Source organism: Lampetra planeri, chromosome 27 (assembly GCF_965212315.1).
Source record: "Lampetra planeri chromosome 27, kcLamPlan1.2.h2, whole genome shotgun sequence".
Classification (NCBI taxonomy): Eukaryota; Metazoa; Chordata; class Hyperoartia; order Petromyzontiformes; family Petromyzontidae; genus Lampetra; species Lampetra planeri.
In genome coordinates this window covers 10,635,330-10,661,981 of record NC_136133.1, presented here as the reverse complement: position 1 = coordinate 10,661,981, position 26,652 = coordinate 10,635,330, and the positions used below count along the sequence as shown (strand labels likewise).

The window sequence follows — 26,652 nt, the reverse complement described above, 5'->3', positions numbered from 1 at the left end:
TTAGAGGCAAAATCCTCGCAGTTTAATGCAAATACAGCGCATGGAAAATATAAACTGTACAGAGCACCCATCGGCACGAGTCCGTGCCCGCCTCAGCACGTTCAACCCCAAGGCACGTGAGACCCACAGTTTGTATCCTGCGTGGAAAGTCAGACCCACAGTCTCTACCCCGTGAGCAAGTGCCACGTTAGACCCATTTGCACGTTAAGACCCGTGGCACGTTAAGACCCAGTAGCATGTTAGACCCTGTTACATGACCCACATATGGTACCACACGCAATGGTACACTAGCTTCTAAATGCATATTCAGGTATAAACACACACACAGGTATAAACACACACACATGCACAGGGGTACACACCCACAGGTATAAACACACACACACACACAGGTATAACACACACACACATGCACAGGGGTACACACACAGGTATAAACACACACAAGTATAAACACACATGCACAGGGGTAGACACGTAAACAGGGGTACACACACAAACAAGGACGCATTCACGCGCTCATCTGCATTATAGTCACACGACATTATGAACCTGACGACCTCAGTTTGATTCCTGGTCAGTGGAGAGTGCCAATTAAGCGAGAGAAGGCCTCCGCCCCCCAGCTTGATTCAGCCTCAACCGAGTACCTGGTGCGATGGATGAGGACATCAGCACCGGGAGAATAAGGCCACCGGAGGAGTGGTCACAGCCACGCCGGCCCCTCGTGCACGGTGCCAGCCTTCGCAGATGCTCGCTAACAGCACTCGCCCCAACAGCCTGTGCACGCCATTGGAGGGAATCTTTGTCTATGCTTGCATTTGTGTTGCCGCATGCGTGTCCATGTATGCCGTGCGCATGGAGAATCTGTGTGCGCTGTGTTGTCTTTGTATGCCGTGTCCACGTGCGGCGCTGTGTCCACATGCGCTGCGGCGTGTACGTGCAGTGGGACGCCATGTTGTCTACGTGCAGTGGGACACCGTTTGTCTACGTGCAGTGGGACGAAGTGTTGTCTACGTGTTGCGCTGTGGTGGCTACGTGTTGTGTTGTCCGTGTTGTCTACGTGTAGTGGGACGCGCGGAGGTATGCCGCGGGGAGGTAGCCCTGGCCGGCCGGCCCCTCCGCCAGCCACCACGCAGAGTTTCCGGCCTCGTCGTGGAAGGAGAGCACGCGCACGCGCTCACGCGCACGCACGCTCAGCTGGTTGGGGAGCAGCGCCGAGAAGGAGAACACGGCCTGGTAGAACTGAGACACACGGGGACACGGGGGTGAGACACAAGTGAGACGAGGAAAAACGGCCTGTTAAAACTGAGACACAGGTGCGACACGGGGATATGAGTGATCAAAATGAGATGCACGGGGTCATACACGAGGGAATCGCACAGTAAGTTGGTACACACAGCAGGGCACAGTAAGTTGAGGCAGTCCTACAGGAAGTTCGCACACATGGGGTCACACGGGGTCACACGGCAGCAATACTCACCGAGCTGTGCGGCCTTGCCAGGACAGCACGGAGGGCAGAGGGTACGGGGACACGTGACACCATCAGAGGGTACGAGACAAGTGACACCATCAGACGCGCATAGCCACTCACAACCACACACGCGCAACACCCGCAACAATAGCCAACATTCGCCGCCACTAAGTGGTGGTGACGTCGCAACAGCCCTGGTGCCAGGATAGGTGCACGCTCAGGCTACCATGTGAAATGTCGAAGGCTCGCTGACAGGTCACGGGACAGACCCAGGTGCCATGGATTGACTGACTGAGACGACTGGCAAATATGCACCAGCTGTGCTCCATACTGCGCAAACTCGCTCCTCCGCCCTCCGTTGTTGCTGGAGGGCGACTGCCTCCAACTGCCCAGCAGCGTCCTCCACGAGCCTCCTCCACATAGGCCAATCTTGACACCGCTGGTACCAGTCATCGGCAAGTCCATTCAGCTCCACATTCTCCTGTACCGCGTCAGCCCATCTCTTCTCTAGTCTGTGCCGTGCCCGTTTAGCCTCCTCTATCCGGCCTAACAGAAGCTGCTTGGGGGCATGCACCGACACCAGCACACGGTTACTCACATATTCACTGACGACGAGTTCCCTTCCATCAGCACCGCCTGTCGCCTGCTTCTCGTGCTCACGGCGCCGCCTGGAATTGGGGGCCCCGTCTGCACTGGAAGGGGAGCCGCATCCGTCTCCAGGGTAACCGTTTCCACGGCGTCCGTCTCCATGGTAACCGTCTCCCCAGCGTCCGTCTCCGCGGCGCCCATCTCTGCGGCGCCCATCTCCGCGATCACCATGGTAACCAGCTCCACGGTAACTGTCTGCATCAATTCTGTCACCACAGCAACCATCCCCAAAGGTTCTGTCACCGCGGTAACCATCTCCATAGGTTCCAAGGCTGCTGTAACCGTCTTCATAGTTTCCCTGACTGCGGTAACCATCTCCATAAATTCCATCCCCACGGTAACCATCTCCACGACGCCCTTCTCTATGGTACCCATCTCTATGGTACTCATTTTCAGAGTAACAGTCTCCGCGGTAACCGTTTCCATGGTAACCGTCTCCATGGTAACCGTCCCCACGGCACCCCCGCTCGACTGTGCTGTCTCGGTAAGGGGGCTGTCGACCGCGGTCTGGGTGGACGGCGGTAGGAGGAGGAGAGCGGTGATGGACAATGGGAGGAGAGCGGTGGTGGGCACCGGGAGGAGGGCGGTGGTGGACAGCGGGAGGAGAGCGGTGGTGGACAGCGGGAGGAGGGCGGTGGACAGCGGGAGGAGGAGGAAGGCGGATGCCGCAGTCGACCACGTCGAGGCCTCGCGGCGAGCGGTGGCGGTGCTGCCGCCCCAGCACCCGGTCGGTCGTGTGGTGCACGAACACCGGGGCGGGTGCCGCGTGGTGGAGGGGCCGCAGCGTGCCGTAGTCGGGGGCCCGGGGCGGGGGCCCCGCGGGGTCGCCGTGAAGAGGGGGACACCGGGGGCGGCGGTCGCGGCGGAGCGCCGGGCAGTCGGAGCGCGGGCGACCGTAGTCGTCGTTGTAGTCGTATCCGGAGCCCAGGAGGTCGTGGCTGGACTTGGGGCGGCGCAGTGGAGGCGGGGCGTCTCGCCGCTCGTCGGAGAAACGGGGGGGGCCCCGTGGCGGCGACCCCCGATGATCCCCGTCGGTCCGGGCTCTCCGCGGGGCTCGGCCTGACGAAGCCTCGGGGGCCTCGGGGGAGGCAGGGGGAGGTAAGGGGAGGGGAGGGTGCAGGGGGTGGAGGCCCCGGGCGGGAGGGCGGGGGAGGTTGCGCGAGCGTGACAGGGAGTCGAACCCCGAGTCGGACCCAGTGCGGACAGAGTCCGTGCGGTCCGAATCTGTGGCCTCCTCCGAGCCGGCGAGGTGCCACCGTGCCACTCGCTCCTCCACCTCGGCCCCCGGATTCTCTGCGCGGTTTTTCTGCGGTTTCAATCTCCGCTCGGTCGTGGGTTTCCCTTCCTGTTTTGGTTTCAGCTTCAGTTCCTGTTTCGGTTCCTGTTCCTGTTTTGGATTCACTTCCTCTTCCTGTTTTGATTTCGACTCCTGTTTTGGGCCCGGAGGCCGCGACCTCGCCCTGCGTTTGGCGTCACCGGCGCACTTGGCCAGGCCCAAGCCTGCACGTGTCCTGCGGGTGCTGCCGCCGCCGCCGTCGTCGTCGTCGTCCATCTCCCCATCCGTGTGGGACCGCTCCTCGTGCCGTCGCCACGGAGACCGAGGCGCTGCCTCCCCCTCCGCGTCCGAGTGGCGGCGCGGGGGGACGCGGCACATGGCGCGATTACCGTGACGACCGACTGCCTCCCCCTCCGGCTGAGAAGCAACGAGACGCTCGCCGCTCACGCCAACGGCTGCCACCGCCACCTCCGCCTTCTCCTGGCGGGTGTGGTTGTTGTTATTGTTGTTGTTGCTGTTTTCGTTGTCGATGACAGTGGAGGTGGTGGCGGTGATGGCAGCAGGGGAGGTGGCGGCGGTTGCTGCAGACGTCTTAACGTCAATGTGCAAGACACGGAAACGCTTCGCCAGGTCCTCGCCACCATCGTCATCGCGAGACTGACAGGCAGCAAAATGAATACACCGCACACACGTGTTACATGCACATACAGATCCCCCGTATAGCCGAAACAGACTGTTGGGGCAGATGCTGTTAGCGAGCACCTATGACGGCACACAAGGGGGTGGGTGGCAAGCACCATGCCCGGCTGTCTTTGTCTTCCCAATGCCGATGTTTACACACTGCACCAGGTACTCATTTGAGGCTCAGTTGCCCTATAAGAGGCCCAGGACCGGTTCAAATAATCATCGCTGGTGTTGGTCGTGAGCAGGAATCCAACTTGGGTCGCCGGGTTCGTGGCGCAGCGCGCTAACCACTGCGCCACCACTCCCCACTGGGTACAAAGACAAAGATCCCCCCCATATCTTGTAACAGACTGTTGGGGCAAGTGCTGTTAACGAGCACCTATGAAGGCCTACTGGGCACACGCACGGGTACACACACACATGGATACACGCACACATTCCCCCCCACACACACGTACACACACACATACATGCGGGTACACACAAACAAAAACACACAAAGATCCCCCCGTATAGTCTGAACAGACTGTTGGGACAAGTGCTGTTAGCGAGCACCTATGAAGGCCAGCACGCATTCCAGGGGGTGGGTGGCCAGCACCACGCCCGGCCGCCTTTGCCTCCCTAGTGGCGATGTTTACACACTACACCAGGTACTCATTTGAGACCGAGTCTACCTAGGGGAGGCCCAGAACTGGTTCAAATAATCCTCACTGGTGTTGGCTGTGAGCGGGAATCAAACCCAGGTCGCCCGGTTCGTAGCGCAGCGTGCTAACCGCTACACTACTGCTCCCCACACACACACACATGGGTACACACACATTCTCCCACACACACACACGGTTACACACACACACGTGTACACACACACACACAAGACGAGCACTCCCTGTGCACGCCGCCTCACCGTGAGCCCCGCGAGCTGCCGGATCTGTGCCGTGGTTTTGGCGAGGGAGGAGACTCCACGCCGGAACAGTCGCTCAGCCAGCACCGACAGGGGGGCGGGAGGGGGGGGCACCCTCCTCACCACTGGGGAGGGGAGGGGTGGCGAGTGGGATTAGTGGGTACGTGGGGGGAGGTGGGGTGAGTGGGGTGAGTGGGTGAGTGGGGTGAGTGGGTGCGTGGGGTTAGTGGGGTCAGTGGATGCGTGGGGTGAGTGGTGTGCGTGGGGGGAGGGGTGGTGAGTGGGATAAGTGGGTGCGTGGGGTCAGTGGGTGCGTGGGATGCGTGGGGTGAGTGGTGTGAGTGGGTGCATGGGGTGAGTGGTGTGAGTGGGTGCGTGGGATGAGTGGGTGAGGTGAGTGTGTGGGTGGGGTGCGTGGGGTGAGTGGGGTTAGCGGGGTGAGCGGGGTGAGTGGGGGGAGTGCGGTGCATAGTGTGAGTGGGTGCATGGGGTGAGTGGGTGCGTGGGGTGAGTGGGTGCATGGGGTGAGTGGGTGCGTGGGGTGAGTGGGTGCGTGGGGTGAGTGGGTGCATGGGGTGAGTGGTGTGAGTGGGTGCATGGGGTGAGTGGGTGCGTGGGGTGAGTGGGTGCGTGGGGTGAGTGGGTGCATGGGGTGAGTGGGTGAGTGGGTGCGTGGGGTGAGTGGGTGCATGGGGTGAGTGGTGTGAGTGGGTGCGTGGGTGCGTGGGGTGAGTGGGTGCATGGGGTGAGTGGGTGCGTGGGGTGAGTGGGTGCGTGGGGTGAGTGGGTGCATGGGGTGAGTGGGTGCATGGGGTGAGTGGGTGCGTGGGGTGAGTGGGTGCGTGGGGTGAGTGGGTGCATGGGGTGAGTGGTGTGAGTGGTGTGCGTGGGTGCGTGGGGTGAGTGGGTGATTGGGTGCGTGGGGTGAGTGGGGTGAGTGGGTGCGTGGGGTTAGTGGGGTCAGTGGATGCGTGGGGTGAGTGGTGTGCGTGGGGGGAGGGGTGGTGAGTGGGATAAGTGGGTGCGTGGGGGTGAGTGGGTGCGTGGGGTGAGTGGGGTGAGTGGTGTGAGTGGGTGCGTGGGATGAGTCGGTGAGGTGAGTGTGTGGGTGGGGTGCGTGGGGTGAGTGGGATGAGTGGGGTGAGCGGGGTGAGTGGGGGGAGTGCGGTGCATAGTGTGAGTGGGTGCGTGGGGTGAGTGGGTGCATGGGGTGAGTGGGTGCGTGGGGTGAGTGGTGTGCGTGGGTGCGTGGGGTGATTGGGTGCGTGGGGTGAGTGGGTGAGTGGGTGAGTGGTGTGAGTGGGTGCGTGGGTGAGTGGTGTGCGTGGGGGGAGGGGTGGTGAGTGGGATAAGTGGGTGCGTGGGGTGAGTGGGTGAGTGGGATGAGTGGGGTGAGCGGGGTGAGTGGGGGGAGTGCGGTGCATAGTGTGAGTGGGTGCGTGGGGTGAGTGGGTGCATGGGGTGAGTGGGTGCGTGGGGTGAGTGGTGTGCGTGGGTGCGTGGGGTGATTGGGTGCGTGGGGTGAGTGGGTGAGTGGGTGCGTGGGGTGAGTGGGTGAGTGGTGTGAGTGGGTGCGTGGGTGAGTGGGTGCGTGGGTGAGTGGGTGCATGGGGTGAGTGGTGTGCGTGGGTGCGTGGGGGTGAGTGGGTGCGTGGGGTGAGTGGGTGCATGGGGTGAGTGGTGTGAGTGGGTGCATGGGGTGAGTGGGTGCGTGGGGTGAGTGGGTGCGTGGGGTGAGTGGGTGCATGGGGTGAGTGGGTGAGTGGGTGCGTGGGGTGAGTGGGTGCATGGGGTGAGTGGTGTGAGTGGGTGCGTGGGTGCGTGGGGTGAGTGGGTGCATGGGGTGAGTGGGTGCGTGGGGTGAGTGGGTGCGTGGGGTGAGTGGGTGCATGGGGTGAGTGGGTGCATGGGGTGAGTGGGTGCATGGGGTGAGTGGGTGCGTGGGGTGAGTGGGTGCATGGGGTGAGTGGTGTGAGTGGTGTGCGTGGGTGCGTGGGGTGAGTGGGTGATTGGGTGCGTGGGGTGAGTGGGGTGAGTGGGTGCGTGGGGTTAGTGGGGTCAGTGGATGCGTGGGGTGAGTGGTGTGCGTGGGGGGAGGGGTGGTGAGTGGGATAAGTGGGTGCGTGGGGTGAGTGGGTGCGTGGGGTGAGTGGGGTGAGTGGTGTGAGTGGGTGCGTGGGATGAGTCGGTGAGGTGAGTGTGTGGGTGGGGTGCGTGGGGTGAGTGGGATGAGTGGGGTGAGCGGGGTGAGTGGGGGGAGTGCGGTGCATAGTGTGAGTGGGTGCGTGGGGTGAGTGGGTGCATGGGGTGAGTGGGTGCGTGGGGTGAGTGGTGTGCGTGGGTGCGTGGGGTGATTGGGTGCGTGGGGTGAGTGGGTGAGTGGGTGAGTGGGTGAGTGGTGTGAGTGGGTGCGTGGGTGCGTGGTGTGCGTGGGGGGAGGGGTGGTGAGTGGGATAAGTGGGTGCGTGGGTGCGTGGGGTGAGTGGGGTGAGTGGGTGCGTGGGATGAGTCGGTGAGGCGAGTGTGTGGGTGGGGTGCGTGGGGTGAGTGGGATGAGTGGGGTGAGCGGGGTGAGTGGGGGGAGTGCGGTGCATAGTGTGAGTGGGTGCGTGGGGTGAGTGGGTGCATGGGGTGAGTGGGTGCGTGGGGTGAGTGGTGTGCGTGGGTGCGTGGGGTGATTGGGTGCGTGGGGTGATTGGGTGCGTGGGGTGAGTGGGTGAGTGGGTGCGTGGGGTGAGTGGGTGAGTGGTGTGAGTGGGTGCGTGGGTGAGTGGGTGCGTGGGTGAGTGGGTGCATAGGGTGAGTGGGTGAGTGGGTGAGTGGGTGCGTGGGGTGAGTGGGTGCATAGGGTGAGTGGTGTGAGTGGGTGCGTGGGGTGAGTGGGTGAGCGGGGTGAGTGGGGGGAGTGCGGTGCATAGTGTGAGTGGGTGCATGGGGTGAGTGTGTGCATGGGGTGAGTGGGTGCGTGGGGTGAGTGGGTGCATGGGGTGAGTGGTGTGCGTGGGTGCGTGGGGTGATTGGGTGCGTTGAGTGAGTGGGTGAGTGGGTGCGTGGGGTGAGTGGGTGAGGTGAGTGTGTGGGTGGGGTGAGTGGGGTGAGCGGGGTGAGTGGGTGCGTGGGGTGAGCGGCGTGAGTGGGGGGAGTGCAGTGCATAGTGTGAGTGGGTGCATGGGGTGAGTGGGTGCGTGGGGTGAGTGGGTGCATGGGGTGAGTGGGTGCGTGGGGTGAGTGGGTGCGTGGGGTGAGTGGGTGCGTGGGGTGAGTGGGTGTGTGGGGTGAGTGGTGTGAGTGGTGTGCGTGGGTGCGTGGGGTGATTGGGTGCGTGGGGTGAGTGGGTGAGTGGGTGCGTGGGGTGAGTGGGTGCGTGGGGTGAGTGGGTGCATGGGATGAGTGGTGTGCGTGGGTGCGTGGGGTGATTGGGTGCGTGGGGTGAGTGGGTGAGTGGGTGCGTGGGGTGAGTGAGTGCATGGGGTGAGTGGTGTGAGTGGGTGAGTGGGTGCGTGGGGTGAGTGGGTGCATGGGGTGAGTGGGTGAGTGGGTGCGTGGGGTGAGTGGGTGCATGGGGTGAGTGGTGTGAGTGGGTGAGCGGGGTGAGTGGGGGGAGTGCGGTGCATAGTGTGAGTGGGTGCATGGGGTGAGTGGGTGCGTGGGGTGAGTGGGTGCGTGGGGTGAGTGGGTGCGTGGGGGGAGTGGGTGCGTGGGGTGAGTGAGTGCATGGGGTGAGTGGTGTGAGTGGGTGAGTGGGTGCGTGGGGTGAGTGGGTGCATGGGGTGAGTGGGTGCGTGGGGTGAGTGGGTGCATGGGGTGAGTGGTGTGAGTGGGTGCGTGGGGTGAGTGGGTGAGCGGGGTGAGTGGGGGGAGTGCGGTGCATAGTGTGAGTGGGTGCATGGCGTGAGTGGGTGTGTGGGGTGAGTGGGTGCATGGGGTGAGTGGGTGCGTGGGGTGAGTGGGTGCATGGGGTGAGTGGTGTGCGTGGGTGCGTGGGATGATTGGGTGCGTGGGGTGAGTGGGTGCGTGGGGTGAGTGGGTGCATGGGGTGAGTGGGTGCGTGGGGTGAGTGGGTGCATGGGGTAAGTGGGTGCGTGGGGTTAGTGGGTGAGTGGTGTGAGTGGGTGAGTGGATGCGTGGGTGAGTGGGTGCGTGGGTTGAGTGGGTGAGCGGGGTGAACACTGCGGGTACCTAAGCGCTGAGCGTTATTAATGGCCATGTTGGCTTCCCGCAAGCTGGCAACAGCCCTCGCCAATGGCTCTGCATGCGCGCACACAAACACATTCACACCGACACATTCACACCGACACATTCACACCGACACATTCAAACACACAACTCAACCATGTCTTGTGTAGGCTTTAGGGACTGTTGGGGAAAGTGCTGTTAGTGTGTAGCACCTATTAAGGCTAGAACAGAACACGAGGGGGTGGGTGGAAAACAAAACGCCCAGCCACCTTTGTCTCCCCATTGCTATGTTAACACTGCACCAGGTACTCTTTTAATCCGGTCATCATTGCAGCGGCTTTTGGCTCGCCATCAAACAAAGATGGTCACTGCATCGCACGCTTTCAGATGCGCTTCTGCGGCCGTCTGGAACGCTTTTTCTTCCGATATTAGGAAGCCACTGAAGCTATGCACCTTTCAATCTAAATTGAAATAATTTCTTTAGAACTGCTTTTTGTGTTTAGTTTGTTGTCCTTCCCCCATACCTCCGATTAGTACAGTTGGCTACGTACAGTGCGAAAGAAGTTCAACATACACATAAGGCTGAGTCGACCTAGGGGAAGCTCAGGACATTTTCAGATATTTCATCACCGATGTTGGCTGCGAGTGGGAATCAAACTCAAGTCGCTGGGTTCATCGGCAAGTGTGATAACCGCCGTGCTATAGCTCACGCAAAGATGCAAAGATCTCCCAAACATCGTGAACTATTGAGGAAAGTGTTGTTAGCAAGCGCCTATTAAGGCATGGCAGCCATCGAGACTCCCCCTTACTGGGGGCTCGAGAGGGGACTAAGGGGCGTCTTTTGGGGCTAAGTGTGTGTGTCTCTCTAGGGAGTCCAGGTATATCTGTGTGTGTCTCTAGGGAGTCTAGGTATATCTGTGTCTCTCTAGGGAGTCGAGGTATATCTGTGTGTCTCTAGGGTGTCTAGTTTTATATGTGTGTCTCAAGTGAGTCGAGGTGTATCTGTGTGCCTCTGGGTTTCTGGATACTTGTGGGAATCTCTGTATCGCTATGTGTTTCTATGTATCTCTGTGTATCTCTGTGTATCTCTAGGGATCTCTCGGGGCCTCTGGGGGTTCCTGGGGGTCCGTGGGGAGTACGCACCGCAGTCGGGATGCGAGAGGGGGGTGTGACGCGCCAGCTCGGTGAGCAGGAGCGGGTAGCGCGTCACGCGCTGCACCGGGAGGATCAGGAACGACGGAACGTCCACCAAGCGACGCTTACCCCTGCACGGGCACATGGGGACACGGAGACACGGGGAGGGCAAGCAAAGGCACAGGGACACGAGGATAGGGGGACACGGGAAGACGGGGACACGGAGACACGTGACACAAGAGACAGACGACTGCCAGGAGCAACTTGCCCAAGTCTCGTCTGTCTCATCAGACCCACGTCCACCCTCGCCACAACCCTCACCACAACCCTCGCCACCACAACCCTCGCCACCACCACCACAACCCTCACCACAACCCTCACCACCACCACAACCCTCACCACAACCCTCGCCACCACAACCCTCACCACAACCCTCGCCACCACCACCACAACCCTCAGCACAACCCTCGCCACCACCACCACAACCCTCAGCACAACCCTCGCCACAACCCTCAGCACAACCCTCGCCACCACAACCCTCAGCCCAACCCTCGCCACCACCGGCACTGGAAAAACAAGACTTTTAAAGGTCCCCTGTGTAGCCTTAACAGACTGGAGGGGCAAGTGCTGTTCGCGAGCACCTATGAAGGCCAGCACGGCACACGAGGGGGTCGGTGGCCAACACCACACCCTTTGTTCCCAACTGGTGATGTTTACACACAGGTACTAATTTCAGGCTGAGTCAACCTAGGAGAGGCCCAGGACCAGTTCAGATAATTGTCACTGGTGTTGGCCGTGAGGGGGGATCGAACTCAGGTCACTGGGTTCATACCGCAGCATGCTAACCATTACACCATGGCTCCCCACCACCAGCACCACCACCATCACCACTAACACCACTACCACAATGACACCATTATCACCAATCGTGCATGTGTAAGCACGTGTGTATGTGTCAATCTGTGTGCACGTCTGTGCATGGATGTGCATTTGTGCATTTGTGTGAGCGTGTGAGCGAGTGTGTGTACACATTACTCACACGTGAGTGTAAATCTCCCTGTGGAAACAACAAAGAGACAGGGAGAGGGGAGGGCATTTATAATCACAGATCAGCCAAGAAAGGACACAGGGACATGGGGACACGCAGACACACGGAAACACACAGGGACACGCAGACACACGGAGACGGGGACATGCAGACACGCGGAGATGGGGACACACAGAGACAGACAGAGACAGACGGAGACGGCGACATGCAGAGACAGACGGAGACAGGGACATGCAGACACATGGAGACGGGGACACACAGAGACAGACAGACGGAGACACATGGAGACAGACGGAGACAGACGGCGACATGCAGACACATGGAGACGGAGACACACGGAGACACATGGAGACGGCGACACGCGGAGACACACCGGAGTGCGGTGATGCTGGCCTGCAGGCAGTCGCAGGAGTGGGGGTCGTGCGACCACATCTCCATCTCGGCCAGGCCCTGCTCGTGGTGCGCGCAGTACGACTTGTACACGCCCTCCACCTCGTCGCGTACGCCCAAAAACACGCTCCCTGCACACGCCGCCATCCACAGCGGCATCGTCATCATCGTCAATGTCTTTGTCATAGAGTTAACTTTGGGTGTTTCCAGCACTAACCACAACCACGACAACTACCATCAACCATCCTTTTCATCAACCACAACAGCTACCATCACCACTATATCCTGATCACTACCATCACCACCACAACCACCACCATCACCACCACTACCATCCCCACTACTGCGATGATACTCCACCACTGGGCGGCCCGCCCACGGCGACCGCTCACCGACGATCTGCGAGGGCGTGTCGTTGGTGATGACGAGATGGCGCAGCTCGGAGAAGAGGCGCGACGAGAGCGCGATCACACTGTCCAGGTCTCCGTTGAGGGCGCTGGCACAGCCCAGCTGTGCCAAGACAAAGATCCCCATGTAGCCTTAGCAAACTGTTGGGGCAAGTGCTGTTAGCGAACAACACCCATGAAGGCTGGCACGGTGCACGAGGGGTTAGGTGGCTAGCACCACGCCTGGCTGCTTTTGTCTCCCAGTGCTTATGTTGTATACACACCACACCAGTTACTCATTTAAGGTTGAGTAGACCTAGAGGAAGGGCTCAGGACCAGTCCAGATATTCGTCACGGATGTTGCCCGAGAGCGGGGATGGAACTTGTGTCGTCAGGTTTGCCGTGCAGTGTGCTAACACGGAGACCTAGAGTCACACACTGCGGACGCTGCTGATAATGGTACTACTGCTGATAATGAAGATGCTACTACTATGGCTGATAACGACGCTACCACTGCTGCTGATAATCTTACTGCAGCTGCTGTTGCTGCTGATGTTACTGCTGCTGATAAATGTACTGCTCCTGATAACGTTACTGCTGCTGATAACGTTACTGCTGCTGATAACGTTGCTGCTGCTGATACTGCTACCGCTAGTGCCGCTGTGGCTGCGGCCGGCCAGCCTCACCTGCTGCAGCGGCATGAACACGCGCTTGCGAAAGACGCGCAGGTCGCACAGGAAGTCGCGCTCCGTCTCCAGGAGCTCCTCTAGCACGCGAAGTCGCCGCTCCATCTGCTGGCGCCAGGCCAGGCGCTCGGGGGGCTCCTCGGGACCCCCACCCCCGTCGCTCCATGCTGCACGCGCACACAGTGGAGACAGCGGTCCCCGCGGAACCTCAGACAGACTGGCGGGGCAAGTGCTGTTTGGACTATGGAGGCTGGCATGGCACACACGAGGTTCGGTGGTGACGCACGCACACACAACAATTGTTGTTGTATTGTAGCTTTCTGAGCCTCCCATAAATAAATATTATGATTCTAATAAAGGTGTAATGCGAGCAAGGACAGGGTGGACGCTGCCTCCGCACCACTCACACGGGCCGGTGTATTGGAGAGGCGGAGCCTGGTCGTCGGGGTGAGTGGGGGCGGAGACAGGGGCAGGATGAGAAGGTGGAGTTTGGGTCACGTGAGAGAGGGGATATAAGGGAGAGACGGAGGAGGAGCTGGGGGAGAAGAGAGTGAACGACAGAGGGGAGCCACGCTGGCGGTGAAGGGAGAAGTGGCGCCATTGCCACGAGCGTGCGGGTGCGCACGGGAGAGAGGGAGCCGGAGCGGATGTGGGGGACCCGAAGGGTGGTGTGACCCGAGCGGGTCAGGAAGAGCACACGGAGGGGCCGGAAGTAACGGCGTACGGAGAGAGAGAGAGCCACACGGAGCGTGCGCGGGGCGCACGGCGAGGGTCGGAGCGAGGACCAGCAGGTGAAAGGAAAAGAACCCAATAAAGGACCAACGGAGAGCGACAACGTGTGAAGGAGTCCTTTATTACACTGGTGTCAGAAGTGAACCAAGATGTCTAAGCATCTTAAGACGAAGAACGTACCTGCACCATCCTCGGACGACGAAGACGAGCTTCCAATTGAAGCGGCATTCCCAACGATGGAAGGAGTGGGCGAAGTGCGGACGGCCGACACGCCGGGGGTGCAAGAAATTGTCGGTACGGCGGGGCCGTCTGCTTCGACAGGCGCCGAGGAATGCTGGCGGCACGTGACGACTCAACTAGAGTTGCTGCGGGCCACGCTGACACAACTGTGCGCCCTGGTGACGACGGCGGCGAGGCCGGATCGCCTGAGCGGGGAGCCGTCCGCCATTGGGGCCCACACGACGCTTCCCGCCCTCTCCGCCACGCGGCAAGACGCCACCATCTTGGGCGGGGCCGCGGACGAAGCGTGGGAACCCGCCATCTTGTCACCGCGGGAAGCCGCCATCTTGTCACCGCGGGAAGCCGCCATCTTGTCACCGCGGGAGGCCGCCATCTTGGCTATGCGGGAGGACGCTGTCGTGTCGCCACCGCGTCAAACACCGTCGGCGGAGTACGGCGATTCGGGGTCCCGCAGCCATCGGCTGACAACGCTCAAGGAATTCTCTATTGGCGGCGACTGGAGTGCGTTTGCCTGCCGCTTTGAGGCGGCAGTCCGCTCGGCGAAATGGACGGATGCGGAGGCTCTAGAAGTCCTGCCGACGCTTCTAGATGACGAATCGGTCAAGTTTTTCCATTCCATTAAAGCCGCGAGAAAGACTACGCTGAAGGCTGTATTTGAAGAGATGGCGGAAGCTTATGAGCCCCCCGACGATGCCCATCGCAGGTTTATTCAATGGCAACGGGCTCCGGAGGAATCTCCCGTGGCTTACCAGGGTGCCGTCTTGGAATTGGCTATGGCCGCATACCCGGACACGGAGCCTGACTTGCTAGAGCCTTTGATTTTAGGAAAAATGTTGGAGCTGTCCAGGGATTTGGGCATCCCCATGCCTGTGTGCGGCCACGAACAACTGACCTCCCGGATAGCGGCTAAGTGCCTGGACGCGCAATTCAACCTGCGCCGTTGGAAGCAGGTAACAGCCTGGATGGGGAGCCCCAAGATCGAGGGAGGTGCCGCGGGATGGGACCCGTCCAAGGCCGTGTACGTGCCGGACGAGAGGGGGCCTGCGGAGTTGACGGCAGCCGCGACCCAGCCGCCTACTCGCAGGGGTGCGGAGTTGGGGCCGGGGCCACCGTTGCGAGATCGCCAGGACAGGGGGGGCGCCGGACGGCGGCCCGACCTGTTGTGCTTCCGCTGTGGCCGTTGGGGCCATTTTGCCAGGGAATGTTGGGCTCGCCCTCGCCCGCCGCTCCAGCAGGAGGCCCCTGCCAAGGAGGTGACGCGTCAAGAACAACCACGACAGGCAAGTCGGTACGCATCAGACACCCGGCAAGGCCTGTCATCTCATGCATCACTTTCACCGCGGGGTTCGGTTAATGTTACTGGCGGGGGAACGCTGGAAGGGCCGCGTCGCTCGCTGACGCAGTGGCGTAAATTGGCACGGAGGGTGGTTGCGGCCGCTACCGGGTCGTCCACTGTGCCGGGTTCCATCCAAGGGGTGGACGTGCGTATTTTGGTGGGGACTCGGGTGCGTCCGCGACCATTATCTCGGATGTTATATTTCACCTCCTGTCCATTCCTCCAGAGCGGGTGCGACCGGTTTACGACTCGTGCATAGCGGCGAATGGGGGAAGTATGGGCATTGTGGGTCAAGTGGACGCCAGCATTGCGGTTGGGGGGGTTTTGGTTTCTGGAACGGTGTTGATCTCTAGGTCCCTCGCTGTGCCCTGCTTGTTGGGAAAGGATTTCCTGGCGAAAATGCCCATTCAGATTAGGATGGATCAGAATTGTATCCAATTACCGGGGGGCCGCCAAATTGCCTTCTTGCCATCACCCTGGGGCCAGTCCGTTCCTGACCGCCAGGTGCAGGCGCTCTCCGACGTATCGGTTGATGTTCCACCTGGGTCGCAAATGCTTATTCCGCTGCGTTATCGGAAACCGGTGCCGGGAATCGAGGGGGCGGAAGGTGTGTTGTTGTTGCCGTCCAATGCTATAGCGGGGGGTTTGACGCTGGTCGGGGCGCAGACGATTGTTCGGCCGGGTCAACCCCCGTTTTTACAAGTGTTGAATGGGACCGCGGATAATGTTAGTGTGCCGGCTGGAACGGTTTTAGCTCATGCTACGACTGCTTTCACGGCCCATAGCGATGGGGGCCCCCGGGGCCTCATAGGGGGGGTCTCGACGGCACAGGACGATCGCTGGATTGCAGAATTGTGCCGGGAGAATGTGTCCTTAACTGGCGACCAACGGTCCGCGCTTCACACGCTGTTGGGAAAGTATTCCGACGTTTTTAGTTCGGACGATTTAGATTTGGGACGCACTTCTCTGCTCTCCCACCATATTGATACGGGGGATGCCGCTCCGATTCGGATGAACCCGCATTGGTTGAGTCCGTCGGAGCGGGATCATATACGGGGCGCGGTGGAGGATATGCTAGCCGCTGACATTATTTCCCCGTCCAACAGTCCGTGGGGCGCACCAGTGGTACTTGTGAAGAAAAAGGATGGGAAATTGCGGTTTTGTGTCGATTTGGGCAGGTTAAATAAAGTGTTGGTTGCGGATGCGTACCCCCTGCCGCATATGGATGACTCCCTCGATGCCTTGACCCCGCTGCCCCTACAACCCCACCTCGGGCGCAGTTGCGGGAGGGCTCGATGACGGGCCTCTTTGGGGAACGGGATGCTGGGAGTGACGGGCCTCCAACAGCGGCGGGCGGTTCCAGTCCCGCCGCTCCTAAAACCCCGTCACGGCCACGGTCCGCACGGGGGGGCACCCCCGTGCAGGACGGCCCGGCGACTCGCAAGCGTTCGAAATCCCTTCCCTTTCATTAATTGTTATTGTTCTTCTCTCCGTTGTCTTCTTATGCCGGTGTGTCATGTGTTGCTCGCATTATTGTTGTTCTGTTGCAGCCGAGGTCGGCTGGCTTTTTCATCAGGGGGGGGGGGTAGTGTAATGCGAGCAAGGACAGGGTGGGCGCTGCCTCTGCACCACTCACACGGGCCGGTGTATTGGAGAGGCGGAGCCTGGACGTCGGTGTGAGCACCTCCTCTGTGTACGGCCCTAACCACGCCCCTTGTGTTTGTTAGCCATCCGCGCCCATACACAATTACACCTCTACATCACCCCCCCCTGTACAGCTCGCAGCCGTCCCCGGCTGCAACAAAATCAGAATAAAGGTGCATCCCTCCCCAAAACCGTGTGTGCCTCGCGTAATTTTAACAAGAACAATGACAACCATAACAACAACAACAACAGGAAACAGGTAGAAGAAGAAAGAGAAAGAAAAAAAATAACCCGGCGCACCCCCCCGAATAAATACCCCATTCCGCAAACCCAACATATATACACGCTCTCCGGACGCCTCCCCCCCTCGTCCGCAAAGGCCCCCCAACGGCCGACCTCACAATAGTCTGCGCGTTTTGGCGCGCGTCCTCGCGGCGGGCCCGTCACAAGGGCCCGTCCCGGCATGCTCAGTGGCGGTTGTTGACGGTCCGGGTGCGAGAGAGTCTGGTTTCGCTGCCGAGTGACCCCCGACCCCCCCGGGGGGGGTTGGCGGTCGTGGACCCGTCACTCCAGTTGCAGCTGGAGATGGAACAGTTGATGTCAGGTTAGGCGAGAGCAGCGACGTCGGGGAGTCGGCAGACCCCTCACACGTTTGGCCATGCGTGTGTGTGTGCGAACCACGGGGCGGCGCAATGAACGGTTTCAACCTTGAGGGGTGCACGTACCACCGACGCCTCCCCCATTTGACGCGTACACATTGCGGCCGCAAGACCTGTACGACCTCCACGGGCCCCCGCCACGGCCGTACCAACTTTGACGAGGTCGCCAGCGGCACCTGGGGACAGTGCAACCATGCCCTGTCCCCTGGTTTCCATTTCAACACATGTACCCGCCCCAGCCGAAGCCTCTCGTTCGCCTTCTGGCGGAGTTCAGAATTTTGCACGGCCGCTTCCCGCGCCTCAGATAATTTGCCGATGTTAAATTGAACGTGTTCGGACAATGTAGACTTCGCCTAAGGCGCCGAGAGCTTCAGCTGGGTCGTCACAGGGGGGTTAGCCTCGCGGCCATACATTAAAAAGAAAGGGGAAAATCCGGTGGCCGCATGGGGAGCCATCCTGTAGGCTTGCAACACACCGGCAATGCGAAGGTCCCAATCTGTCTGGGATTCCGATACCTGCTGGGACAGCATGGACGTGATGGTCCGATGCAGCCGTTCCACCATCCCATCAGTTTGTGGGTGATACGGGGAGGTCCGAATTTTCTCCGTACCCAAGAGGTCGCACACCTCGCGGAGGAGTTTCCCCGAAAAATTATTACCCTGGTCAGTCAGCAGCCGTTCCGGAGCACCTTTGTCGAGGACATAGCCCTGGACAAAGGCCTCCGCGATGGCTGCTGTCGACTGGTTGGCCAGGGGCCAGGCCATAGGCCATCTCGTCAAGTATTCGACCCCTGTCAACAAATACCTATTTCCCCTGGGTGTAGCGGGAAATGGCCCGAGAATATCTAGAGCAACGAGCTCGTTAACCCGGGAAACCTTTATGGACTGCAGCGGAGGGTTGGACCCCCTTGCTGGTGGCTTCCGCTGCGCGCATTGCGTGCACGACCCCAGGAGATCCCCCACGTCCTTTGCCATGCCCGGCCAGAAGAAATCGAGCTGGAGCGTGGCAAAGGTCTTGTGAACCCCCAAGTGCAGGAGCCGCTCATGAGCAGCCCATACTACCTTACCCCTTAATGCTGCAGGCACCACGAGCCGTTGGCGGCGGGATTTTCCGTCCCAGTGCATTAAAAGACCCTGGAACAACCCCCACGAGTCAACGTTCGCCACCCCCTGACCAACCCCCCCGGTGCGACGGCGCAGAGCGAGGAGGGAGGTGTCCTCCATTTGGAGGCGTCCCCACTCCGCGACCGACAACCCCAGCAACGAATCCCTCCCTTCTTGCTCGATAGGACCCGAAGCCGAAGGCGCATCGGCGGCGGCCACGAGGACCGAATCGATGGTGACGTTCGGGGGCCTACAACGCCCCGAACCCAAGAGGCAAGCGCACTCCGAAGTGGGTGGCAACCGCGACAGGGCGTCAGCGTTCGTGTGGCGGACGCCCTTACGATATGTGGTGACAAAGTCGTAGTCCTGGAGAACCTCCAACCATCGAGACAACTGGCCCGATGGTTGTTGAACCCGCAGGGCGTACTGTAGAGCCGCATGATCTGTACGGACGGTGAAACGCCGACCGTACAGATACGGGCGGTACTGCTGAATGAAATAAACAATTGCCAATAATTCCCGACGGGTAACGCAGTACCATTGTTCCGCTGGAGACAGTACCCGACTACCATAAGCCACCACATGCTCTACGCCCCCAATGAGCTGGGACAGCACGCCCCCAATGCCCGTGTTACTTGCGTCTGTATCGAGCAAGAAGGGTTGTGAGAAATCGGGGTAATTCAACGGCGGAGCCCCCACCAGGGCATTCCGGAGGGCGCGAAAAGCAGCCTCCTCCTCCGGCCCCCAATGAAACCTGACTCCCTTGGACGTCAAGGCATGCAATGGTTTCGCGATCGTAGCGAAGTCAGCCACAAACCGTCGGTAGTACGACACGAACCCAATGAAACTCCTGACCTCTCCCACCGAGGTGGGAGTCGGCCAGGAGCTGACGCATTCCGTTTTGGCGGGATCAGTGGATATCCCCGAGCGCCCAACAATGTGACCCAAATACCGCACCGATTCGCGGAGCAAATGGCACTTCTGCGGTTTAAATTTTAAATTGGCAGCCCGCATTTTGAGAAAAACAGCACGCAACCTCTGGAGGTGTTCCTCGAAGGATTTGCTAAAGACGATGACATCGTCCAAGTAAATTAAACACGAATCCCATTGCAAGCCTGCCAAGACCAGTTCCATTAACCGCTGAAAAGTTGCCGGCGCAGAATGTAAGCCCATCGGCAAGCGGTTAAATTGGAAGAGACCTTGCGGTGTACGAAAAGCAGTCTTAGGTTTTGATTCGTCATCCAGAGGAAGCTGCCAGAATCCAGAAAGTAAATCGAGGGTGGAAAAGAATCACGCCCCCGCCAAGGCATCGAGCGACTCATCCATTCGAAGAAGCGGGTACGCATCTGCCACAGAAATTTTGTTCAATCGCCGAAAGTCGACACAAAACCGCAGTGAGCCGTCGTGTTTTTTCACCAAAACGATCGGCGCGCCCCACGGGCTGTTGGAAGGGGAAATGATATCGGCGGCTAGCATGTCATCAACGGCCGATTTGACATGATCCTTTTCGGCGGGACTCAGCCGAAAGGGATTTTGGCGGATTGGCGCGCTGTCACCCGTGTCAATATGGTGTCGCAGCAATTTAGTACAACCAATATCAAATTTGTGTTGACTAAAAACGTAGGCAAATTCTTTCAGGAGAACTCGCAGCTGCGCACGCTGCGAGTCGGACAGGTCCACTGATCCCGCGCAAAGTGCATCCAGCCATCCGTCATCACAGTCCGAATGCGGTCGCGACGGAGGATCGGCGGTTACCTGACCCACGAGTGGTTCCTCATAGGGTGCCGGCGTTGCGTGTGCAAGCACGATTCCTTGAGGAACCACGGCCGTTCGCGATCCTACATTAAGGACTGCAATGAAGGGGTCCCCATCCCCTTTCACCATGGTCTGAGCCGCTAGCAAATCGGGGCCATTGACCCGGGCCCGAGATGGTCCCAACAAGACCCCCCGATCCGCAACCCCCTCAGCAAACGGCCGACGCAACCTAAGAGGGACGAGCATCTGAGCCCCCGGGGGTACGCGCACAGTTTTTGCCACGAGCGCCTGCACGGTTGCAAACGCCCGACGCCCCGTGGCGGGGGAAGACAAAAACGATACGCGCCGACCCGATGGGAGCTCGATGCACCCCTGGTCAATCAAGATACGAATGGGCATTTTGGCCAAGAAATCCGTCCCCAACAGGCACGGAACCGCCAGTGAGGAGGAAACCAAAACAGGGCCGGATAATTTAATGTCTCCAATGCAAATTTTGGCGCGGATTTGGCCAATGATGCCTAGCGAGCCCCCGTTAGCAGCATAGCATGGCACGTCAACGGGGAGCAAGGGACGACTTTGAACGGGAAGAATGTTATAGATCAAATCAGATATAATGGTCGCCGACGCTCCTGTGTCAATTAAAATCCGCACCTCTACCCCATCAATATGACCGACCACAACCGACGATCCCACCGACGCTGCAACGACACGATGGGCGAGCTCCGACCACTGACCCGGTTGGAGTGCTCGCCGCATTTCAGAACAATCGGGCGCAACGGCCGTCGATTTTCGAGCCCTGTTCGGTTGAGCGCGTGAGTGTGTGTCGGATGTGTGCATGGGCCAAACGTGTGAGGTGCCACGACTCGCCGTATTTCTCTGCTGGAGCTTGGGTGGAGACGGCGCGGCGTCCTGACGAGGTGTCGCCCCGCGCTGGCGGGGAGCCCGGCACCCTGAAGCAACGTAGCCTTGAAGGCCACAGTTGTAGCAGCGTGTGAGCGCCCGAGATGGCCTGGGCTGCTCCTGGCGGCTCGGTCCATTCCGAGCCTGTCGTGCCGCCGATCTCCATTCCCCCCGCCGCTCCACTCCGCAGACCTCCTCCGATGGGAGGGTGGTGGCCGCCATGGCATGGCCGGCCACCCCCTTGGCGGCCTTGCGACGCAGGGACCGCAAGCCCCCGTGGATGTGGCGCGCGACCAGCAAGGACGACATCTCTGCGTCGTCTTGAGCCAAGACGGCGACGTCCAGCTCATCCGCGAGTAGCAGCAGCTTTTCAGCCACCATAGCGTCCACTCCCTCCTCGTCCATCCGCGGGAAAGCTGCCTTCGCCAGGGCCAGGAGAGCCGTCCGGAAGGCCAGGGGCGATTCGTTGGCGCCCCGATGGCGATCGTGGAACAGCTGCCTGCAGTCCGAAGGCGGGCCATAGACAGCTGACAGCAGCTGCAGCGCCAAGTGCAGCGTGGCGCGCTTTTCCTTAGGCGCCGAGGTGAGAGTAGCCAGGGCGTCGTTGTCCAGCATCGCCGGCAGCGCGCGTAGTGCTTCGGCGTCCGTCCAGTTCGCCATCTCTTGATGAGCGATGAACCGCCTTTTGAAGCCGCCCCAGTCTCCGTCCGCGCCCACGAATTCTTTGAGAGGCGGCAGTCGCTGCTGTAACGCGGCGTCCGTGGCTGCGGATCGCGCTCCGTCGTTCCCAGCAGACGTTACAGTGTGGGCGGGCTGCGAGCATGGCATCGCCGGTCGCTCTGTTGTTGACGCGCTGGCCGGTGTTGATGATGTCACGGCTCGTGCTTGGCCCTCAGCAGTCACCTGACGCGGGCCGGCCCCGCCCTCTGCTCGCACTGTAGTGATGGCGGGAAATTTAACCGCGAGCCGCGTCGGGGTGGCGGGAAATGTCGCCGCGCGTCGGCTGCTGTCGTCGTCCCGCGCAGCCCCTCCAGCCCCCAGCCGCGTGATCTCTTCCAACGCGGCGGCCGCAGCGTAGAGCAGCTCCGCCAGGCGGGAGTGAGCCAGCCGAAGTCCCTCGGCCGACGCATCCCCCCCCTTCCTGTCGTAGCAGCGCGGGTGTACTCGGCCCCGGCTGCTCCGATCCGACCTCGGCCATCTCTGGTGGCGATTCGGCCGCGGTGTCCTCCATCTCCGACTCCCTGGTACGTGTCGTCCCTCGTGTGTCCATCGTTGAACGTTTTACTTCTGACACCAAATGTAGTAGTATTCAGGAGGCTTGACGACGGGATCGGAGGCACACTTATTTATTGACACCAACTTGTGTACAGTAGCGGGTACACACAGTACTTAAGGGGTTAACGTCCCCTTTACTCAACTAACAGGGAGACACGACATCTAACCCCGCTAACCTAAGCCCAAGTCCTCCACTACGGAGCTAAGGGAGGCTACCTATCCCAGCCCTGGTCAAGCTGGGATCCCGGCACCCTGAGTCTGGGCTCTCGGGGCCACGCCACCGGCTTGCCCTGGTCGGCCCTGACAAGGACAGCGAGCCAGGGGAGCTCCGGGGCCTATGCTAGCTGGTCTTCGGTCTTCGCTGGTTAAAGCTGATACTCCGACCTCGAGCACTCCGGCTCACCACCTTTTATAGTACTCGGCCCCCGGGAGGGGCCCGTGGGGGATGCAGGTGCGGACGTCGGTGTGAGCACCTCCTCTGTGTACGGCCCTAACCACGCCCCTTGTGTTTGTTAGCCATCCGCGCCCATACACAATTACACCTCTACAATTTTATGAAGTGATTTGTTTCCCTTTTTTATGCTTTGAACTCTTTGCGTGTTTTTGTATGATTTGTTGTTGTGAATTTCTGACCTGCCCCTACTGGTCATCTGTGAAAAAGAGATGCACGGTATAGGCCATCATATTCCTGCAGCATAAATACATCTCCTGATTCTGAGATGGCTTGCAGATGCACCAGCTGTGCTCCCCACTGTGCCAACTCGCTGTGTTTTAGCCGCTGAGCTCCGCTCGTTGTTGTGAGCATCGCTCACGGCAGAGGAGCGACGCCTTGAACAGACTGTTGGTGGCAAGTGCTGTTAGCGAGTGGGTGGGTGGCCAGCACCACGCCCGGCCGCCTTTATCTCCCCAGTGGCGATGTTTACTACACACCGCACCAGGTGCCCTCACCTGTGATGTAGCTCAGCGGCACGGAGGCGCGCGAGGGGGGAGCAGAGCTGCTGAGTGTGGGCATGGAGACACGCGGCTCCTGAGACAACACGGGGACACGCGGACAAGGAGACACGGGGACAGAGAGATGAGACAATGCCGAGACAATACTGAGACAATACGGGGACAGGGAGACACCGGAACACGCAGCTCCCGAGACAACGTGTTGACACGCGGGCACGGGGAGACACGCGGCGTCCTAGAGGACACGGGGACAACACGGAGACAACACGGAGACACGGGGGCACGGGGAGACACGGGGGACGACGACGTGCCCTGCTGGAGGCTGCGCGAGTCGGCATTCGTGAGAAACAAGAAGTGCGACAATGGAGGATTCGACACGGCCACTCCCTCCGCCCCGCTCACACCACACACAGAGACACACACACAGAGACACCACACACAGAGATACACACACAGAGACACACAGACACTCACACACAGAGACAGAGACACACAGACACTCACACACAGAGACACACACACACCATACACAGACACCACACACAGACCCACACACAGAGACCCCCGTGCAGCCCACGCAGCCTGCCGGGGCCGGTGCTGTGAGCGAGGGCCTACGAGGAGGGGGCGCTGTGGCCAGGAGCACGCCCGACCACCCCCCGCTGCCGACTGCTTGACGACGCGCCGCATCGGAACTCGCTGAGAGCCCAGTGAGGGTCCAGGGACCTGTTCAGGTCATCGCCACCGGCGTTAGTGGCCGTGAGCGGGAGTCGAACCCGGATCGCACTGCCCCGCTCCCTACAAGCACACGCACTGTACACGTACCGTACACACACGCACTGTACACACGCACCGTACACGCACGCACTATACACGCACTGTACACACACGTACTGTACACGCATTGTACACACACGCACTGTGCACGCACTGTAGCGTACACGCAGGGGCGCGCACTGTATGCGCACTGTACTTTCACCGTTCAGGCCCTGTACATAACGCACACTGTACAAGCACTGTACACCCCCCACTCACCTCCACGCCCCCTGAACGCTCCCCGATGTCTCCCCACGCTGCCCGTGCCAATGCCCGTGTCTCTGTCCGTGTCTCTGTCCGTGTCTGTCTCCTTGTACACGACGACGTCGTGTCGTCTGTATCGCGGCGTCTCTAAATGTCTGCTGTTCGGTGTGCCGACTCGCGTATCCCTCTCTCCGTCTCTTCCTGTGCCCATGTCTCAGTGTCTGTGTCTCGCCGCGTCTCTTTCACTCCCCGTGTCCATATCCGCGGCTCTGTGTCTCTCCCCCCGTGTCTCTCCCTCTGTGTCTCTGCTTCCCCCCGTGTCTCTCCCTCCGTGTCTCTGGTCCGTGTTCCTTACCTTGGGTTCAGTTCCACGCATCGACAACGCTCATGTCCCAGCTCGCAGGGACACGGGGAGACACGGGGAGAGGGAGACACGGGGAGACACACGCAGAGACAGAGACACGGGGAGAGCGAGACACGGGAAGAGGGAGACACACGCAGAGACAGAGACACGGGGAGAGGGAGACACACGCAGACAGAGACACGGGGAGAGGGAGACACACGCAGAGACAGAGACACTGTAGACAGACAGAGGTGGGGGGACAGAGACACGCGCAGAGACAGAGACACTGTAGACAGACAGAGGTGGGGGGACAGACACGGAGTTGATACCGGAAGTTCCTCAGCGCCGCGCCTTGCGCCGCCTGATTGGCAGTCGCGCGTCACGTGGGGCGCGTCACCCCATGACTCATCCACCGGGGGGGGAGCGGTGGCGCAGCGGTTAGCGCCACGCGCCACGGACCCGGCCACGCGAGTTCGATTCCTGCTCAGGGCCAGCGCCGGTGACGATGATCTGCGCCGGTCCCGACCCTCTGCTAAGTCGAAAACGAGTACAGTACCTGGTGCGATGTGTAAATATCGCCACACTAACAGCACTTACCTCAAAAGTGTGTTCAGGTAAATTCGAAGTTTTTGTGACTGCAGGGATCCATACGCTTTGGTCCTTTCGGTAAAGTTCAAGTTCATTTATTTGGTATAGCCCTGTGAGCCATTCGGCTCTTGAATCGGGTGCAACCGCAGCAAACAAAAAACATGAACAAAAAACATCTTAAAGTGAATATGTGACTAAGTGCAAACAGAAATCCAAGAAAAGACAGCAAAACATTGCAGATAAAAATCACCGTACACCAACGCTGTGTGCAAAAATCCCAGTGGGATGCAAGTCAAACAACCAACAACAACCACAAGACAACTTAGATTAAGGCCATCAGTCTAACTCTGTACTACAACAAACAAACATGGCTAAACCAATATACTTTTCGAAATCACTAAAATAAAGCCATGAAAGCAATGAAACAGTGATCATAGGAACTGTGACGGAATTTTCACAATAAATGGCATAAACAACATGTACTACCAAAACCCTGCAGCCATAGCTGGCTTCATGAGTCACTCCACAACAGCAGGAGCATCAATCGGAGTATTATAATTTTTCATGCACCTTTAAGATCAGCACACTAAATCAAAACACAGGTCATACTTTGTAGCGATCATCCGGAGCGAAAATTTTTATTTTAGGCCACTGAATAGCACTGATAGCTAGGGGTGTACAACTCCTCTAGAGCAGTTTTGAGTGAGGATCTCATAGGTAGTGACTCAAGTTTGAATTTATTGGCAACAGCATTCCAGACCCTGGGGGCTTCAATAGCAAAGGCCCTTCCTCCAGTATATGTACGGCAATAGGGAATATGAAGCTGGTAAATGAGTATAGACCTTAGGTCAAATTTGTTCTTTGAAACAGAGAGCAGATGCAACAGGTAATCTGCGGATTTTTTTGCAAGTACATCATGAATAAATAAGATCTGGTGCACAAGCCGTCGAACATTCAGAGATGTTAAGTTTGACCCAATGTAGAGATCACAGTGGTGAGTCCTATATGGGCAGTTCAATGCTAATCTTAAGGCCGAGTGATACATTGAGTCAAGCTTCTTCAGTACAGTACTTGGGGCTGATTTATATGTAGTGGTGGTGTTGACGTGCGCCGACAGTGACAGTGATGGATCACGGGGCGGCACGGGGTGCGGGGTTGGGCACGCGTTGTGGGCGTGGTGTGGACGCGCGCGCCGGGAGTGACGGATGACGGGGCGGCGCGGCGTGGGTGGTGAGGCGCGCTGAGATGTGGGAAAACAGGATCGTAGCCAGCGCCCAGTGATTGGTCAAATAGGATGGGTGCTCTCAGC

At 59.6% G+C, this 26,652-nt stretch overlaps 1 protein-coding gene across 1 annotated transcript; it reads right to left on the bottom strand.

Annotated features, from left to right (window-relative positions):
• LOC144728159 (uncharacterized) lies at window positions 1-25,137 on the bottom strand. Its single transcript, XM_078607492.1, has 11 exons — window positions 24,768-25,137; window positions 23,393-23,471; window positions 12,801-12,967; window positions 12,121-12,238; window positions 11,712-11,859; window positions 11,330-11,347; window positions 10,300-10,421; window positions 9,160-9,228; window positions 4,984-5,105; window positions 2,070-4,052; window positions 1-1,242 (listed from the first exon to the last, which is right to left on the bottom strand). Exons 1-11 carry the CDS (start codon window positions 24,786-24,788, stop codon window positions 1,057-1,059), a joined length of 3,033 nt encoding a protein of 1,010 aa, XP_078463618.1. The 5' UTR covers window positions 24,789-25,137; the 3' UTR covers window positions 1-1,056.
• Window positions 25,138-26,652: the final 1,515 nt, after the last annotated feature.

Coding starts and splice junctions, on each gene's coding strand:
- LOC144728159 (XM_078607492.1), bottom strand. CDS start 24,788: ATGCGTGGAACTGAACCCAAG. Junction 23,472..24,767: donor TGCGTGGAACTGAACCCAAG/GTAAGGAACACG, acceptor GTGTTGTCTCAG/GAGCCGCGTGTCTCCATGCC. Junction 12,968..23,392: donor GCCGCTGAGCTACATCACAG/GTGAGGGCACCT, acceptor GTGCGCGTGCAG/CATGGAGCGACGGGGGTGGG.